Source organism: Nannospalax galili, unplaced genomic scaffold (assembly GCF_000622305.1).
Source record: "Nannospalax galili isolate Female #2095 unplaced genomic scaffold, S.galili_v1.0 scaffold841, whole genome shotgun sequence".
Taxonomy (NCBI): Eukaryota; Metazoa; Chordata; class Mammalia; order Rodentia; family Spalacidae; genus Nannospalax; species Nannospalax galili.
Window position 1 is genome coordinate 2,285,586 of NW_008345000.1, and position 17,141 is coordinate 2,302,726.

At 37.6% G+C, this 17,141-nt stretch overlaps 1 protein-coding gene across 4 annotated transcripts in view; it reads left to right on the forward strand.

The window, feature by feature from the left end:
* Scaf11 (SR-related CTD associated factor 11) overlaps positions 1-17,141 on the forward strand; it is a 64,525-nt gene that overhangs the window by 37,522 nt on the left and 9,862 nt on the right. For all 4 annotated transcript variants that reach the window (XM_008841314.3, XM_008841313.3, XM_029567453.1 and 1 more), the window contains 5 exons: positions 1,218-1,318; positions 5,545-5,606; positions 14,079-14,128; positions 14,297-14,403; positions 15,655-15,744. In XM_008841314.3, coding sequence (XP_008839536.1) covers positions 1,218-1,318; positions 5,545-5,606; positions 14,079-14,128; positions 14,297-14,403; positions 15,655-15,744 — 410 coding nt within the window. The remainder of the gene's footprint in view (positions 1-1,217; positions 1,319-5,544; positions 5,607-14,078; positions 14,129-14,296; positions 14,404-15,654; positions 15,745-17,141) is intronic.

Below are 17,141 nucleotides of genomic sequence, written 5' to 3' on the forward strand. Positions count from 1 at the left end.
TTTATTTATTTATTTATTTATTAATAGACAATGTATCTCTAAATGAACTGTTTCGAGGTGACCCTTTTAGCCTGTGACAGCTTGTTTACTAGAGCAAAGGGCATATAAAACACATGAGTTGTTCCCAGTGTAGGTGTTTATAATTTGTTTTGATAGATTTTTATCAGTGAGTGTTGATATAAAGTATAAACAAGATTTCCATGCAAATAAAACATGTTAAAGAATTTTTGAGCTGGGTGTAGTGGCATGCACATTAATGCCAGCATTCAGGAGGCAGAGGCAGAGACAAGCAGATCTTTGTGAGTTCAGGGCCAGCCAGTTCTCTATATAGCAGGCAAGCCAGGGCTACATAGTGAGACTCTGTCTCAGAAAACCAAATTAAAAAGAATTTGTGGTCAGAGGAGATAGCTCAGTTGGTAAAGTGTTTGCTATACAAGCATGAGGACCCGAGTTTGATATCCAGAACCCACATTAAAAAAATACTTGGGCCAGGTGTGGTGGCGCATACCTTTAATCCCAGCACTCGGGTGGCAGAGGCAGGCGGATCTCTGTGAGTTCAAGGCCAGCCTGGTCTACATAGTGAGTTCCAGGACAGCTGGGGCTACAGGGAGACCCTGTCTCACAAAGACCAAAAAAAAAAAAAAAAAACCTTGGTTGTGGTAGTGTGCATTTGTGAACCCAGTTCTGGGAAAGCGGAGACAGCTAATCTTGTAGCCAGCCTAGCCTGCTTAGTAAGTTCTAGGTCTACTAGAGACCCTGTCTGAAATAAAATGTGAGTGGTGTCTGAAGAAGGACTCCTAAGGTTGTCAAGCATACTCATTAATGACCACACTTCACCTGCACATACACGAACATGGACACACACATACACAAAAAACTATTTGCTTTTTGTAAATGTTTATTTCTTTGCTTCCTATACAAATTAGCATGAATCTTCAGTGTTAGTATAGTAACTAAAGTAGATTCTCTGGAAGACATGAATAGTACTTTCAACCATCTCTATACAATTGCATTAGTAGAGATCTTGCTGTGTTGCACAGGCTGGTCTTGACCCCATGGTTTGCCTTCCTGAGCTTCCTGAATGCTGGGATTAATGGCGTGCAACACAATGCCAGGATAAGACTGTACTTTTCGATGAGACAGTTTTGTTTCTTTGAGTTTTTAGTTATTTGTGATTTGATTTATTGCTCTAAATAGACACTTTACTTTTCTTACAGGTTGGAGTCAAAAGACAGTTGAGGGAAATAAAAGACAAGCAAAATGAAAGCCCTCTTAAGAAGCAGCACCCCAGTCGTGGGGTTTCTAAAAGCTACATGAGGTTAGTGACTGACTTTAGAAGTAGGTTAATGTAGAATTCAGGTAAGTATAGCTGTAGATAAATGAGTACAGAAATTCAAGAGCTTCTATTTTTACCTTTCTGTACATATATACAGTGTACTGTGATTATCTTCACCACCCATTGCCTGCTGTTGTTCCCTTCCCACTCCTTCTCAGCCTCCCCTTACCAGTGAGTGCCCTCTTACTTTGACTGATTGTTTTAGCCGTTGTGTTTAATTACAGTTGTCTGTATAAGCATAGGTAAGGGGTTGCTTGCTGGATCTTGGGCAGTTATCAGTGGCTACTCAAGTGAAAAAAATGATTGCCTCTTCTCTGTCAATCATTAATTGCCTCATGAGCCCCTTTCATTCATGATGGAGTGTTGAAGGGCTCAGTCTTGTTCACAACCACAACTGCTCAGTGTTCACAATTGCAAAGCTCTGTCATATCTAGAAGACAGTGTTTTGTAGCACTTCTTGCCATCTTCTGACTTCTACATTTTCTGTTCTTTCTTCTGTGATGTTCCTTGGGTCGTGGTGTCTGTCTGTGTCTGTGTGTGATCCAGTTTAGGACTGAGCACTCAACACTTGCTTATTTTTGGCACTTTGATCAGTTACGAGTTTTTGGCATTAACTGTCACCCACTTTAAAAAGAAGCTTCTCTGATTAAGACTGAGAACAACACTAGTCTAGGGATACAAACATGTCCATTTAGCAAAAAAACTGTAGTAGATTACGTTCTGGGGCCTGTGACTTGTGGAGACAAAGGCTTTTGACTAGGTTTACAGTACCAGGCTCAGACCCTCCTGTGGAGTATCCTCAAATCCAACCAGAAAGCTGTTGGTTATCCCCAGACAATCATGCTACTACTGCACCAGTGTCATAACTTGCCTGGCAAGTTGGTATTATGTCATGCAGAATCCACAGCAGGGTAAGACCATTGATGGCTTTTCTCCCCCAGTGGTATGCATAGCACTTCCCAGCAGAGTGGAAGCTTCCATCTCAGTTTCAGCTTGATTTCTCTGCAGCCTGTAACTGAAGTATGTGGTGGTATCTTTGGCAGTAAGGTTTTACTATCCAGTTCTGGTGGTCAGCCAATAGTAATGGCCATAGCCTGCATTGTTTTGGGAGCTTCAGGGGCCTCCTTGGCCACTAACTCATAGGGAAGTATCCCATGCCTGGCACTGGGATTTTCGTTTAAAAATGTATAGCATTCTGGGAACAGCATTATTCACTCATACAGGGTCCCTCCATTCAAGATCTTTCAAAATTTTTCTTTTTATTTTTATTTTACATGTATAAGTGTTTTGCCTACATGAATGAAAGTGCACCTGTGTTGTGCAGTATCCACTGAGGCCAGAAGAGGGCATTGGATCCCCTGGAACTAGAGTTATGGAAGGTTTTTAGCTGCCCTGTGTGTGCTGGGAACTGAACCCGTGTCTTCTGCAAAAGCAGCCAGTGAGTGCTCTTAAACACTGAGCTATCTCTCCAGCCCATCAAAAATATTTTAATTATGTATTTCTTTAAACCTTTCCATGTCTCATATTCCCTTCTACTTCCATATCACATGTGTTCCATTCCCACCCTCTTTAAAATTAGACTCTTCAGTGACCCCTGCCTCTATGATTCCTGAATTTTATAGACACTCCAACTTAAACAGAGACATCTAAAAAGTTGAAGCTAGGAAAAGGTCATGTTTTACCTCTGACCCTGGGTTGCCTCAGTCAGTATATTTTCTAGTTCTATCCGTTTTCCTGCAAATTTCATTTTTCTTCAGTGCTGAATAAAATTCCATTGAAGCACATTTTGAAAATTGTGCTTTAAAATACTTTCACATAAAAAATTATGTTCATTTATTTTGTGTGTATGTATGCTTATGTGTGTGGGTTTGTATATGCCATGGCTTATATGAGGAGGTCAGAGGACAGTTTACAGGAGTTGGTTCTCTCCTTCCACCTTGAGGGTTCAGAGTATTGGGTTTGGTGGAAAGGACCCTTACCCACTGAACCATCTCTGGTCCCTACTACTTTGAAAGCAGACATTTGGCTATTTTAAGAAAGGATCAGTTATAGTCTGAGAATATAATTTGAACTATCTTTGGTAAAGACTTGTTTTTTTTTTTTTTTTTTAATTTTTTTTCTCCTAATCTTTTTTAAACCAGAACTTTAAAAAAATAAAAATGGTATAGATATTTAAAACTTCTGATTGCTTATTCTCTTTCTTGTACTGATCATAAAACAGTAGCAGTTAATAAGCACTGGTGTCTACCCCATGTTTTGATGAGCATTGATCTGTCTCAAAAGGGCAAAGAACTAATGACAGAGTACAGCTGATTATCTGAGGCAGTTTCACTGAAACTGCTCCTTTTCACAGTTTTCATTCCTCCTCTTCTAGCAGGCATGTGCTGCCTACCAGAATTAAAATTCAAACATTTCCAAAGGAAAATGTAAATTTTTAAAAATGGCTTTCTTCTTTTCTCTGTATTTATTTGTTTGTTTTTATTTTTAGACAGGGCTTCACTGTGTAGCCTTGGCTGGGCTGGAACTTGTTAGGGAGACCAGGCTGCCAACTCAGACCAGTTGGAATGAACTCACAGAGATCCGCCTGCCTCTGCCTCCCAAATGCAGATTATAGGCATGGACTATTGTGCCCCGCTCAAAAATCGCTATTGTTAATAAAATTGTTGCCCTGTTCTAATAGTATAGTTATCTAGAAATACAGTGCATAACACCTGAATTTAACAGGAAATTAGCACTTTTTTCACTAAGTTGAACATTGGTAGTATATTGGAAATTAATGTGTTAATAAATAAAACGCCGAATATATTTAAATACTTAATCCTGTTTTGATGTGAAATTTATTTAGAGCTGTCCAGAATTTGTATTTTTAAAAAAAATTTAAAAATTTTTATTTTTACTTTGTATGTATGAGTGTTTTGCCCGCATACAAATACTCCATGTGTGTGCCTGGTGCCTGTGGAGTCTAGAAGAGGACATCGGATCCCCTAGAAGTTAAGGATGGGTGTTAGCTGCCATTTGGGTGCTGGGAACTGAACCTGGATCCTCTGCAAGAGCAACCAGTGCTCTTAACCACTGAGCCATCTACAGCCCTCAAGATTTGCATTTTTAAGTCAGTGCATTGCCACATTCTTAATAAAACACATAATTTATTAGTTCATTTCATCAAAATACTAATTTTGTAAAGACAGTGTGTTTGGTTACTAAGACAGTTAATGGTTCCTGAGATGGAGATTTATTGAACCTGCCACTCATTAATAGCATGATGGATCCTTAGAGCTTAACACACGGACTTGAGAATGTGAAGAAAGCTGTAGGGTCCTTCCAGAGATAAAAATAGCAACAGGCATGGATATTTGCATACAGTTTTAAGGTATTCATGGAGTGCCAGAGTTTCAGAGTTATGCCTACATTAGAACAAATTTTACACCTTTGTGAATTAGCTTTGAAACTTGCATATATGTTTGCATAATAGATAACATTAGCAAACTTCTCATAGGTGTAGTGAAAAATAACTTTTGATAGATTAATTTTGTGTGTCTGTGTCTGTGTCTGTGTCTGTGTCTCTCTTTGATAGCTTAATGATGGACAGCTCTTACACTGGCTGTGACAGTGTCCTGGCTATGCATTTTGTGTTCTCTAAGAATTATCTAATTCCCCTGATTTTGGCAGAGTGTATCTGGTCATCACTGTATAACTTGTGAGGCTTGTATCTTGTTCAAGTCTAATGCAGCTGAGGTAGTTCACATGTATAACTGCTTTTTCTCAGAGAATTGTGATTGGAGAATAGTAACACATAGGCTACATTCAAGTCTGCCTCTTATAATCCTATAATGCAACTCCAGTTTAAGTCATTGGGGGGAGAATGTTAATGGAATGAGAAGTGGCATTTATTCATGCTTTCATTGCTAGAATTTTCTAATAGCCTTAAAACAAATCCTCACACTGCTATTCAACATGGCTCAGTAGCCTTAGTCACGATGAGCCAGTAAGAGTGCTGTTTTACGACTGAGATGGCACAGCTCATTGTATATGAAGTCTAGTTTAGCATATTATTAGTTTAAGAGAATATTGAACCATTTACTAACCACTCCAGGATTATCAGTAAAATTTATGCATAAAAGATTTCATTGTGATGGACAGTGAATTGAAAATAAGTGAACAAAATGATAGTCTTTTTAACCCTTTTAAACTTTTATTAATATTTACAGAAAAAGAAACATCATAAGAGAAGATCTATTATGTGAAAGATTTTATGACTTGATGTTATATAGTAAGTAACTCTTTGCTTCTGTATTTTTTTCTCCCATTTTAATGGTTTGTGCCAGAGTTCTCAGTAATATTTTGATTTGGAAAATAGTTGAGAATGGGAACCCCTCAATGCTCCACAGTGTACCATGTGAGGGAAAGGGTTGGGGAGAATGTGTCAAGAGAAAAGGTTTCCTAGATACTTGGTGTTTAGTAACTTGCATTGTGATCTTTTATTATCTATCTAGGGGAGGTAGAACAATACCTGTGGGCCAGTATCTACCTAGAGGGGTAGTAAGAGAAGTCTGTAACAATCAGAAACAAATTCACAGCCACACTTTTCACTTGAAGGTTTGTTTAGAAATAAAGGACCCTTGAACTCCATGAGCAGTTAAATGGTCCTTTTTTTTTTTTTCTTTTTTTTTCTTTTTTTTCAGTCTGGTGCTTGAAGGCTTTAAGATAGGGCATGATTTGAAGGCAGTATCCATAGTAGTTGTAGTGCTTTTCAACTCTTTTCTTGGGCTTCAGGCTGTTTTTATTTTCAGAGAATCCCCCCCCCCCTTTTTTTTTTTTTTTTTTCCTTTTTGAAAAGACAAGGTCTCCCTTCAGAGAATACTTCTTACTATGAGTTGTTTGTATTCCAGGAAGGGAGCATGTGTATTTTCCAGGCTAAGTAAGGCAGAGCATCTGACTGTATATTATATTTCAAAGGCGAAACTAACAGAATTTTCTGGTTGATTGAATGAATAGACAGGAAAGAGGAAAGTCAAAGTTTAATCCAAGGTCTTGACCTGACCAACTGGTAAAACAAAAGTTGCTATGTTGAAGTGAAGGCCAGTAGGAGAAATGGGAGGTCTAATAAAAAATCCTCATTGGGGAATATAGTGGTGGACGCTGGGGATGAGGAGTAGGGAAATGGGAAAGTGTTGGTCAGGGGATACAGGGATTCAGTGATGCAAGGTGTTATGTATGTACTGAAGACCTAAAGTACAAAAGTGTGAATATAATTACCAGTACTTTATCACATCCTTGAAATCTGCTAAGATGGTAGATCTTAAGTGTTATTACAAAAAGAAAAAAAAAAAACTGTGACATGAATATATTAATTAGCTTGATTATGATATTTATTTCACAGTGCATATTATATGAAAAAGGGTGTATAGTATACCTTTATATATGCGGTTTTCCTTGTGAATTATACTTTGGTAAGCATGGGTGAAAATTTTTTTTGTACTTGTAAGAGGTCTCCTCCAATAGAGATACCCTGAAGAAATGCCAGTGCTTACTAGTGTATAGACCTATTCATCTTCAGGCTGTCTTAGTGGTGACCACTTTATATTGGTTTATTGTGCTTGGGCCTTAAATTGATGAGCTTTTCCAATGATCATCTATTTCTTCACTTCTTCTCTTTAGTTCAAAGTGACCATGGTGCTAATACTGGGAAATAAATAATACTAGACAGGAAAATTGAGATCATAGAGAATGTTGACGAAAAAATACTAAAATTTCTCTATGTTGTACCTGTTGTGATTTGTAATGAGGAATGAGTGAGCAAGCAAACTCCATTAAATGTCTCTGGATACAGTCTGGTGAAATCAAGTTTTGGAAAACTAGCTTGGTAAGGTATTTCAAAAGAGCAAGAAAAATAGTAACTTCTAAGAAAGTCTCTAAAGTTGTAAAAGAGGGGGCACTAAAATTAGCCAACTGTCCTGACTTTTGCTGCTGTTTTTCTTTACAACTTACTTACTGTATCTTTTATTTGATCAGTACTAGGGAATTAATTTTCTCACATTTAATTTTAATGTCTGCAAAAAGTGATTCTGGGGTCTGGAGAGATGGCTCAGCAGTTAAGAACACTGGTTGTTCTTGCAGAAGATCGGGTTCGAATCCCAGCACCCACATGGCGGCTAAAAACTGTCCGTAACTCCAGTTCCAGGGTTCCAACAGCCTCTTCGGATTGCATGATACAGGTGCACTCACCTACACGCAGGCGATACACGCATACACATAAAAATAATAAAATACATTTTTTTAAAGTGATTCTGGCCGGGCGTGGTGGTGCACGCCTTTAATCCCAGAGGCAGAGGCAGAGGCAGAGGCAGAGGCAGATGGATCTCTGTGAGTTCAAGGCCAGCCTGGTCTACGTAGTGAGCTCCAGGACAGACCCTGTCTCAAAAAGACCCCCCCTCAAAAAAAAAACAAAAAAGTGATTCTGGTTTAGTTCTTTAAAATCACTGTTGGCCGACCAAGCAATAATTTTCCTTACTGCCTGGAAAAATACTATCATTAAATTTGGAAAATAGATGGTAGCAGTTTGAAAAAAAAGTTCCTAAACACTTGTGACATTTTATCTTTGGCCCTTTATTTAGAGTGGGAATAGTGGAGGAAGTTAGACATGGGTGCCAATATTGCTCACAGTTGGTGAAATCCAAATACTTCATTAGGGAGCCATTAATTATAATGTTCTTCTGTAGGATTTCTGAAGAAAACACAGTTCCTGATAGTACATACACAGGGTGATGTATGAAAATGTGGAAACTGACAAACTTAGGAATTGAAGAGGAATTAGAGATGTCAGGTTCTGTATGTAAAAGGAAGTTTCAGTAATATTGTAGCCAGTTTATTTTGATTTTATACTAATTAAAAAATTTCTGATTCAAAAACAGGGGGCTGGAGGCTGGAGTGGTAGCTCAGCAGTTAAGAGCATTTCCTGTTCTAGAGGACCCTGGCTTAGATCCCAGTACTTATATGGTGGCCGACAACCTTCTGTAACTCCATTTCTAGGGGATCTGACTCATGCACGTGGTATACGTACATGCAGCAAAACACTGATGCATAAAATGAAAAAACAAACCGCCTATGTTTGTATACAGTCTCCATTAATTTCCTAGATCTGCCATAACAAGTAATACATAGTGTCTTGAAGCAAGCAGCATCTCACTGTGCACAGACTGAGTGTTGCAGGCTCATACTTTTGTGGTGTATCTTGAGTACTTTCTTCTGCTTGTGTTACATCTTGGATGATGCTGACAATTCCTGATTTGTAGCTGTATTACTACAGTTACTCTTGTCTTTACATAGCCTTGTCTCTGGGTTGTACCCTGTAGCTCTCATGTTGCTTATAAGAACACCCTGACTTGATTTAGGGCCACCCTGATCTAGTATGAGCTCATGTTGATCTTTAATCTGAATTGGTTTGCAGAGAGCCTTTTTCCAATAAGGCCATTTTCTGAGGTTTCAAGTGCATATGCATTTTAGGGGGATCCTATTTAGTACACTAAAAAAAAAGCTAGAAGACCTCTTCCAATAACTGTCAAGCAAAATCTGTAAATGATAAGAAACCACTGTGACCTAGCTCTGGAATCCAGATTATATTCTCTAACCACTGTTTCTCAGTTAAAGAACCAAGTTTAAATAAAATATTAAAAAATTAAATGCATGGGTGTGATACCACCAATTTCAGAGAAATAATTTTCTCTAGTAAAAAAGCTGAGACAGCAGGAAGGGACAGGTGATGGGCTGTGTTGTCAGTACGCACAGCATAAAGCAGAATGGCTACATATTTTATTAAGTCTGCTCTATAGGTATCATTTTTATGTAATGTTCAAAACCGACCATAATTGTAAACTTTAAATCTTTTAAAAAGATAATCATTTGTCTAAGATTACATTGCTAGTGATTGGAGCAGTCAGCACTCTAATTCCACATTCAGTTTGCACTTCCACAAAAATATGGTTTACTAATGATACATTAAGCTTTACTTCGTGGTTGTTTACAAGCTTAGTTATTGCCTTTTGCTCATGGCTTTTGTTTGTATTTTGGAGCCAAAAAGAAAAAAATTCTTGTAATACCAGCTTAATTATTTTCATAGTAAAAGAGCTCTTTAATTAACCATTATTTTTGTTTTACCTTTCAGAAATGTGATAGGCGTCTGTCCATCAGCAGTCTGTGGATCACAGCTTTAAGAATAGTACCACTAAGAGTTTTGTTTTGTTTTTGCGGTAGGGTCTCACTTTGCAGCCAGGCTGGCTTTGAACTCTAAATTGTCAAGTGCTGGAATTAAAGGCACGAACCTGTCCAGCTAACTCCCTTTAAGGGTTCTAACCTTTAATTTTCACATTCCTTATGAGGCTTCTTGGGTAATGTTAACAAATTGTTCAATTAGAAAACTCTTGAGAGGGGCTGGAGAGCTGTCGCAGCGTTTAAGAGCACTGACTGCTCTTGCAGAGGACCTGGGTTCGATTCCTAGCACCCACATGGTGGCTGTGAACTATCTTTAACTCCAGTTCCAGGGGAATCCGAAGCTCTCTTCTGACCTCTGCAGCATTGCATGACATGAGTGCACTCACATACATGCAGGCAATACAGTCATACACATAAAATAAAAATAGTTAATAAAATATAAAAAAACCGCTAAGAGAACCTATGAATGTTACTTGGCATTATCTTAAGGGCAGTAATAACCTATCATACAACATAGAAGCAACCTTAGACCCCTTACGTGTCATCATTTCATGATTAAGTTAATTAAGATGAAGATAGAATTAGTAGGAGATTGTACAAATTTTTACTCACCTAGCTACACTAAACAGAAAGCATAGCATACTTGAACGAATAAATTTCTTGTTATAGAAGAACCTGTGAAAATGTTATCTGTCTCTACTTAGGATTGCTTGGCTTTTTACGGGAAGTTAACCGTTCTGTTGTAGTACTTTAATAATAAAATGTAGGAAATTAGGAAATTCTTATATCTGGATCAGCAATTACTAGCATAGCTTGTAAGTATTCTATAATATTGATGAAGGGTCAACAGACCTAAGAGTTAATTTTATTGGGAGTCAAGACACTTGGGTTTTGAGGTAGCTTTTTCCATTAAAACTGTTGTGAATCTAATAAAATGGTTTCCTGATACACTGAAGATGGTGTTGCTTTGAGTACATATTGTGAAATGTTACACACTAGATGTGTTGGTGAATTTCTTAAATGTCACTTTCATTTTTTTCATTATTCTAAATAATAGTAATGGAGGGTTTTTTGTTCTTGTTTTTACCGTTTGTAACTTCCTTTATGTATAAATTGAGTGGTCCTTTCTCAACTGCTTAGGAACAGAGGTTTCGGTTCTTAGACTTTTGGGGTTTGGAATATTTGCATAGTCTGGTTGAGCAAGTGTGCTACCAAGCTCGTCTCATGAAATAGACGGTAAATTTGGTTTGTTAGTGATCTAGTTAATATTACATTCAGTTAGGCTCTCAGTCCTTTGTTGGGCAGGAATAAAAATAAAGTCATTAACATATGTCTGATCTCAAACATTCCCATATACCGTTTCTCAATTACGTTAGAGCATGTGTATACTTCACTGTAGTATTCTAATATTGCAATGTCAAGTGTTAATATATCAAGATAACAAGGAGGGAAGGCAGAAAAATAAGATAGGTAGGCAGGGGCATGAAGAAAAAGATGTGTATCTTTCATTTTGGTTTTTTTTTTTTTAATCTGGAAACAAAAGATGTCAAAGTAGAGATGTTGTTTATAGAAAAAATGGTAAAGCTGGGCAGCGTGACATAGACCCATAATCCCAGTACTTGGGAGTCTGAGGCAGGAGGATTGCTAGAAAATCTAAGCTACATTGTTGGCTACATTAGTATTTCTTTGTGGGGGGTGTCTTTCTGAGAGACAGGGTCTCTCTGTAGCCCCAGCTGGCCTGGAACTTGCTATGTAGACCAGGCTGGCCTCGAACTCACAGAGATCTGCCTCCCAAGTGCTGGGACTAAAGGCATGGGCTGCCACACCTGGCTTCATGGGCTACATTATAAGTTCAAGGCCAGCCTGGGGTATAGGGTGAAACCTTGTCTCAAAAGAAAACAAAAAAGAAATAGAAGGCAGACATTAGACGAAAAAGCCAAAGGATTTGGTAGTACATGCTTTTGATATGTAAAAATCAAGTGTAGGTAGTCCTGCACCATTCTAGAGAAATTGAAGATATATCACTGCTGTTTTAAAGGCAGGTTAGAAAACCACAATTTAGAGAAATTCACCAGTGTTGGATACTTGAAAAGAGTCATTGGAACCACTGAATACTTAGCATTTGTTAGTAAACTAAAAACTTTCCACAGAGCAGTTTGGCTAATGATGGCTTCCTGGGGGAGGCTTCCAAGACAAAGATCTTAGGTACAATGTATATATTTATTAAGTATTGAATGAGTCAGAACAGTTCAGCACTCTTGGGGCATAAAGGACACAGTGTAGCTACAGCACAGCAATTCTCTCTGGTGAACAAAATGCCTATTTCTAAGCTGTAGCTGGAATCTGCCTCACATTTTCTATCGTTGGCTTCTTAAGAAATTTAAAAACCATTGTATCACTTTTCATTCACACATTAAAGTGTATAAAAGTAAGTTCCTGAATCATAACCTTGTCCCCAGCATTTGTGTTTTTTTCGTACCAAGAATGTGTATGACATGCTGGTGAAGGACAGATAATATCTAAACCAAAAAACTACCGTGTGGTAACATAAAAGAAATTAGTATGCTTTTAAGTAGAAGGTGCACTATTACCAGCTGTATAAACAGAGAAAACTGAATATGTACTGTCTTGCAGTAGCAGGAAACTTTGTCCCTGTGATTACTTTTTGGGGGGTGGCGCAAATGATCAATAGACATTTTGTGAAGCAAGCAAAGCTGAAGACTAAAAGATGTCATTTGCAGTGTAGATGTTTTCTAGAGTTCTGAGGAAATAGCACTGAGAGTATCTGCAGCAGTTTGTGAACCATAAATATATATTGACAGGCTTAGTGGGCTGGGGAGATAGCTCAGTGGGTTAGAGCACTTGCTGTGCAAACATGAGGACTTGGTTTTGAATTCCTAGCACCCACATGAAAGCCAATCAAGGCTGCATGCCTGTAATCCCAGTATTTGGGGTGGAGACAGGCAGATCCTGGGAGCTCATTGACCAGTCAGCCTGGCTAAAACGGTGAGCTTCAGGTTGTGTGAGAGACCCTGTCTCAAGGGAATAAAGTAGAGATGATAGATGAAGGCACCTGACATCTTCCTCTGGCCTCTGTGTGCATGTGTACAGACACACACACACACTCACAAGAAGCTTGTTGATGAAGGAAAACTAAGAGCAGTAATCTATAAGGATGTTAAAAGCATACTTTTCGTTAATCCTTAAGTTATCCTTTATAAGGGGCTGGAGAAATGGCTCAGTGGTTAAGAGCATGTACTGCACTTGTAGAGGACCCAAGTTCAGTTCCTAGCATTCACATTTGGCAACTCAACTCCAGGGAGTCTGATGCCTCTGTGCTCCTCACATGCATGTAGACACACACACCTACACATAATTAAAAATACAAATAAATTTTTTAGGCTGGGCTTGGTGGTCCATACCTTTAATCCCAGCACTTGGGAGGCAGAGGCAGGTGGATCTCTTCTGAGCTCAAGGCTATCCTGGTCTACAAATCGAGATCCAAGCCAGCTGGGGCTACAGGGATACCCTGTCTCACAAAGACCAAAAATAAATAATTTGGAAAGAATATATATACTTAATTCAATTTTTAAGTGTGTGTGTATTTGGGCACATGAGTGTAGTGCCCAGAAGAGGTCAGAAAAGGGGATCACAGCCTCTGGAACTGGAGTTCCAGGCAGTTGTGAACCGCCTGACATGGGTGCTGGCAATTGAACTCAGGTCTTCTGCAAGATGGGAGTAGTATGTGCTCTTAAGCACTGAGCCATATCTCCAACTCTCTTTGTATTCCTTTTTTTAGAGACAGGGTCTCCCTGTAGCCCTAGCTGGCCTGGAACTCTCTATGTAGACTAAGCTGGCCTGATCTCACAGAGATCTGCCTGCCTCTGCCTCTGAAGTGCCTGGCTTGTTTTGTATTTCTTAATCTGACAGCACTCAAAAGTATTTTCCAGATGAGACAAATCAAAAAGGATAAAAATCATGAGCAGTACAGCCAACAACATTGCTCTAACATAAGTAGTTTCAATCAGCACTTTACTTTTCTCTAAATTTTCAGGAAAAAAATAGGGGAATTCTTTGATTGAAGTATCACTGACTAAATATGATAGATGATCAACTTGGACTAATGGTCTCAGTTTCCCTTTGTCAGCTCCTATTTGAGATGAGCTTGTAACTGTTCTAGGTAATAGCCGAATAAGAAACCCTAAGTATGATATATGTACTGAAAGCCTGAAGACTTGTATATAACTTCTTTTTTTACAAGTTAAAGTTTGCATAAAGTTGTAGAAAATGTTGAGTAGAATCATAATACCCATATGCTCTGAGCATAACAGTTTTCTTTATTTTAACATTATATATTTTTCTTCCATCTGTGATTGAGTAAGATAAAATTAGCACTTGGAAAAATATAAATGCAAATATTATTAGAAATGTAACTTTCAGGCATTTTGACATTTCTTTTGTCAATGTTAAGGTTTATAGCCTTTTAAAGTGAAAGTCAAGACAGCTAATGAGGTTCTTGTGTTTTTTTGTGTAGGAAACTTTTCAAACAGTAAAATGAGAGGAAAGAAAAATGGAGCAGTAAAGGTAAATAAAGTTTGTTGGAATAAATATCTTTTTCTTAGATAGCGTTCTTACTCAGTTATTAATACTTTAGTGCCTAAGGTATGTAAAAATACTTTATTATAATTATTACATGTCTTGCAGAAGTTTTTTTATTTTACTGTTTCAATAACAACTTTTTAATACTTTTAGCCTCGAAGATCAAATCAGTGTACAAGTCCTTGCATCAGAAATTTTTTCTCCAATATGTTTTCTTCAAGTAGTCACAGTGGAGAATCTTTTACCTACAGAGCTTACTGGTTAGTATTTTCTGCCTTTAACTTATGCTGTTTATACTTGATGTCTTAATCATAACTAATTTTGGTAGAATTTTAAACTGGGCTCCATAAAAGCGATGAAAACTCATTTTGTATTTTGTCTTTTTTTTTTTCCAGAAGGTTCTAGTAAAGTGAAAACTTTTAGCTGGGCATGGTGGCACATGCCTTTAGTCCCAGCACTTGGGAGGCATAGGCAGGCAGATCTTTGTGAGATTGAAGCCAGCCTGGTCTACATAGCTAGTGCTAGGCCAGCTGGGGCTACAGGGAGACCCTGTCTTAAAAAGACAAATAAAAATTAAAGAAAAAAAAAGAAAACTTGGTATTTTATGAACTTCCTTGTTATACCATGCCTACCTATGCCATCGAGCTTTGTTCTCATCGCTAAGTTGCTGAGTATGATTTTGATAGATGCTGGAGAAACAGGGATTTGTTAAGTTGTAAGTATTACCTATTAAAAAGGAACCATTTTAGAGCTGGTCCTGTCATCTGTGGCTCCATAGTGACTGGTAGGTATATGCTGTGCAGATGTTTGTGGAATTTCAGAGTGAAATTGCAGTTTTAAAATCACATAGGCTTGGTTGAACCAACAAGGTAGAACAGAACTGTGGTGTTTCAGGGCCTGGTAGAGTATAAAGAGCAATTAATTACATCTAAGTTACTTTTTGAAAAATTGAAACTAGATCCATTTTGGTTGCAGTAACCATACCTACCTTTATTTTCTTTTGTGTTATACACTTAATGTTGGAAACTATTGTCTGAAGTTAATGTCTGAATAGAAAATCTGAAAGTCTTCTAAATGACTACTTTATCAAGTGCCTACTTTGCCTTGACATGACTTTTTTGGTCTGCCTTAGTCAGGATTAATGCTGCATGGTAGAGCACTGTTGTAATCTAGCAGTGCAGCAAGAGGATCATGAGTTTGAGGTCAGCTTGGGCTACATAGTGAGTTCAAGGCTAACCTGAACTATGTATACAGCAAGACTCTCAAAAGACAAAAAACATTCTGCCACTTAATATAGAACTTAAGCATTTTTAGTATGCAATTAAATAAATCATGTGAAAACATTTTATTTATTGTTAGTGATCTTTTTTTAAATGTTTAGGAAAAAGGTTTTATTAAATATAATTTATAATGCTAAGTGTGAAAACTGTTGCTGTTATCATAATCCAGTTTTTACCCTGTACTTTAATTTTTGGAATTCTAATGAAAGTCTATAAATTTATTTTTTTTAGTACAGAATTTATAGAAGTCAGTGAAATCAGTGCAATGGTGAGGCAGAAGCGACAGGAACTGGAATTGTCATGGTTTCCTGGACTTGGAAGGTAAAAAAATAAAATTACTAAAATTTATATGCTCATGTGAACATGAAAATATCATTAAATACTTAAGTATGGGTACCATATTTGATAGTTGTCTTCCTAAGGAGATTTTGTATTAATTAAGCTTTGGTGTTTCAAATGCTTAATAAAGATGACTTTCAAAAAGAATCCTTGGAAAGTAAAACAAAACAAGACAAAATCCTTTATTCACCTATTTAATGAGTATATAATAGATTGATCTAACAGGGAGAGCGCCAGATGAGCCAGTCATTGTTAGCAGTAGCAGTCAGGCCTGTTTTCCTCCCATTCCTTATTCCCATTCCAGTTTCCTCTGTGCTCTCTGCTGAAGTGTTGCTTCTGTGTTTCCATTTTCAGATGTGTTCATCTAAGTAACCATTTGGTCAAGTTCCTGTTCTGGCTTGGTGTTCATGACTTTCTATTATCTAGTCCTCTCTTAAAAGTTTTGAAGTTCTGAGGACAGTGCCCAGTTCACAGTATTTAAGTTCCTAGTTCCACAAAGATCAACGATGCTTCTTGAGTTATCTTTATTTTCTGTAACATAACTTTTGTTACAATGATCGTGTTGTATGTAGTACTTTTGCCTTCTAGAAATGATGGGACCTAAATAAAAGTTAAATTAGAAACTTCATATATTTATATTGTGAATCATTTCCTCACAGTTGCATATGTTTGTGTATCTACAAGTTGTACATTCTTTTTTGGACATTTTCCTCCATCTGAATCTCACCTGATGCTGACTGAAATGTTCTTTTGTTAAGAGACTTATATTGAATATAGAAAATGCTTGAGTGAATTGGTTTTGAACACAGAAAATCTGGGTACTTTTAACTTGTCTGTGAGGTTGCTGGTAACTTTGAAAAGCCATCATCCTCATTGGAAATGCAATGTAGCAATAAAAATTCCTTCAATACTTGTCTTGAAGAGAGAAAAAGGTGAAGAATGTGAGGAGGTTTATTGAGAAGATGGAGATGATTTGTTTCTCATGTGTATACATCTATACATACTGCTTAAAAGTCATCAGATCATACACTGGAAGCTTAGATGTTATGTTGAGTTTACCTCAAAGTTGGTTTTTTTTTTTTAGATTGGCAAAGAGAATGAAAGCTAAAAGTCTTTTTTATGAGAGAGCTAACCGCATTCTTTTTTTTTTTTAAAGATTTAGTTTATTTATTTATGTCTATGTGTACATGTATCTGTGCATGATTTGTGTGCTCACGTGCACACTCAGAGGCTGGAGGAGGATGTCAGATTCCCTGGAGCTGGAGTTATAGGTAGTTGTTAGACATCATGTGGGTGCAGGGAACTGAACCCAGGCCCTCTGAAAGAGCAACAGGTGCTCTTAACTGCTGAGTCATCTTTCCAGCCCTACAAAAATATGC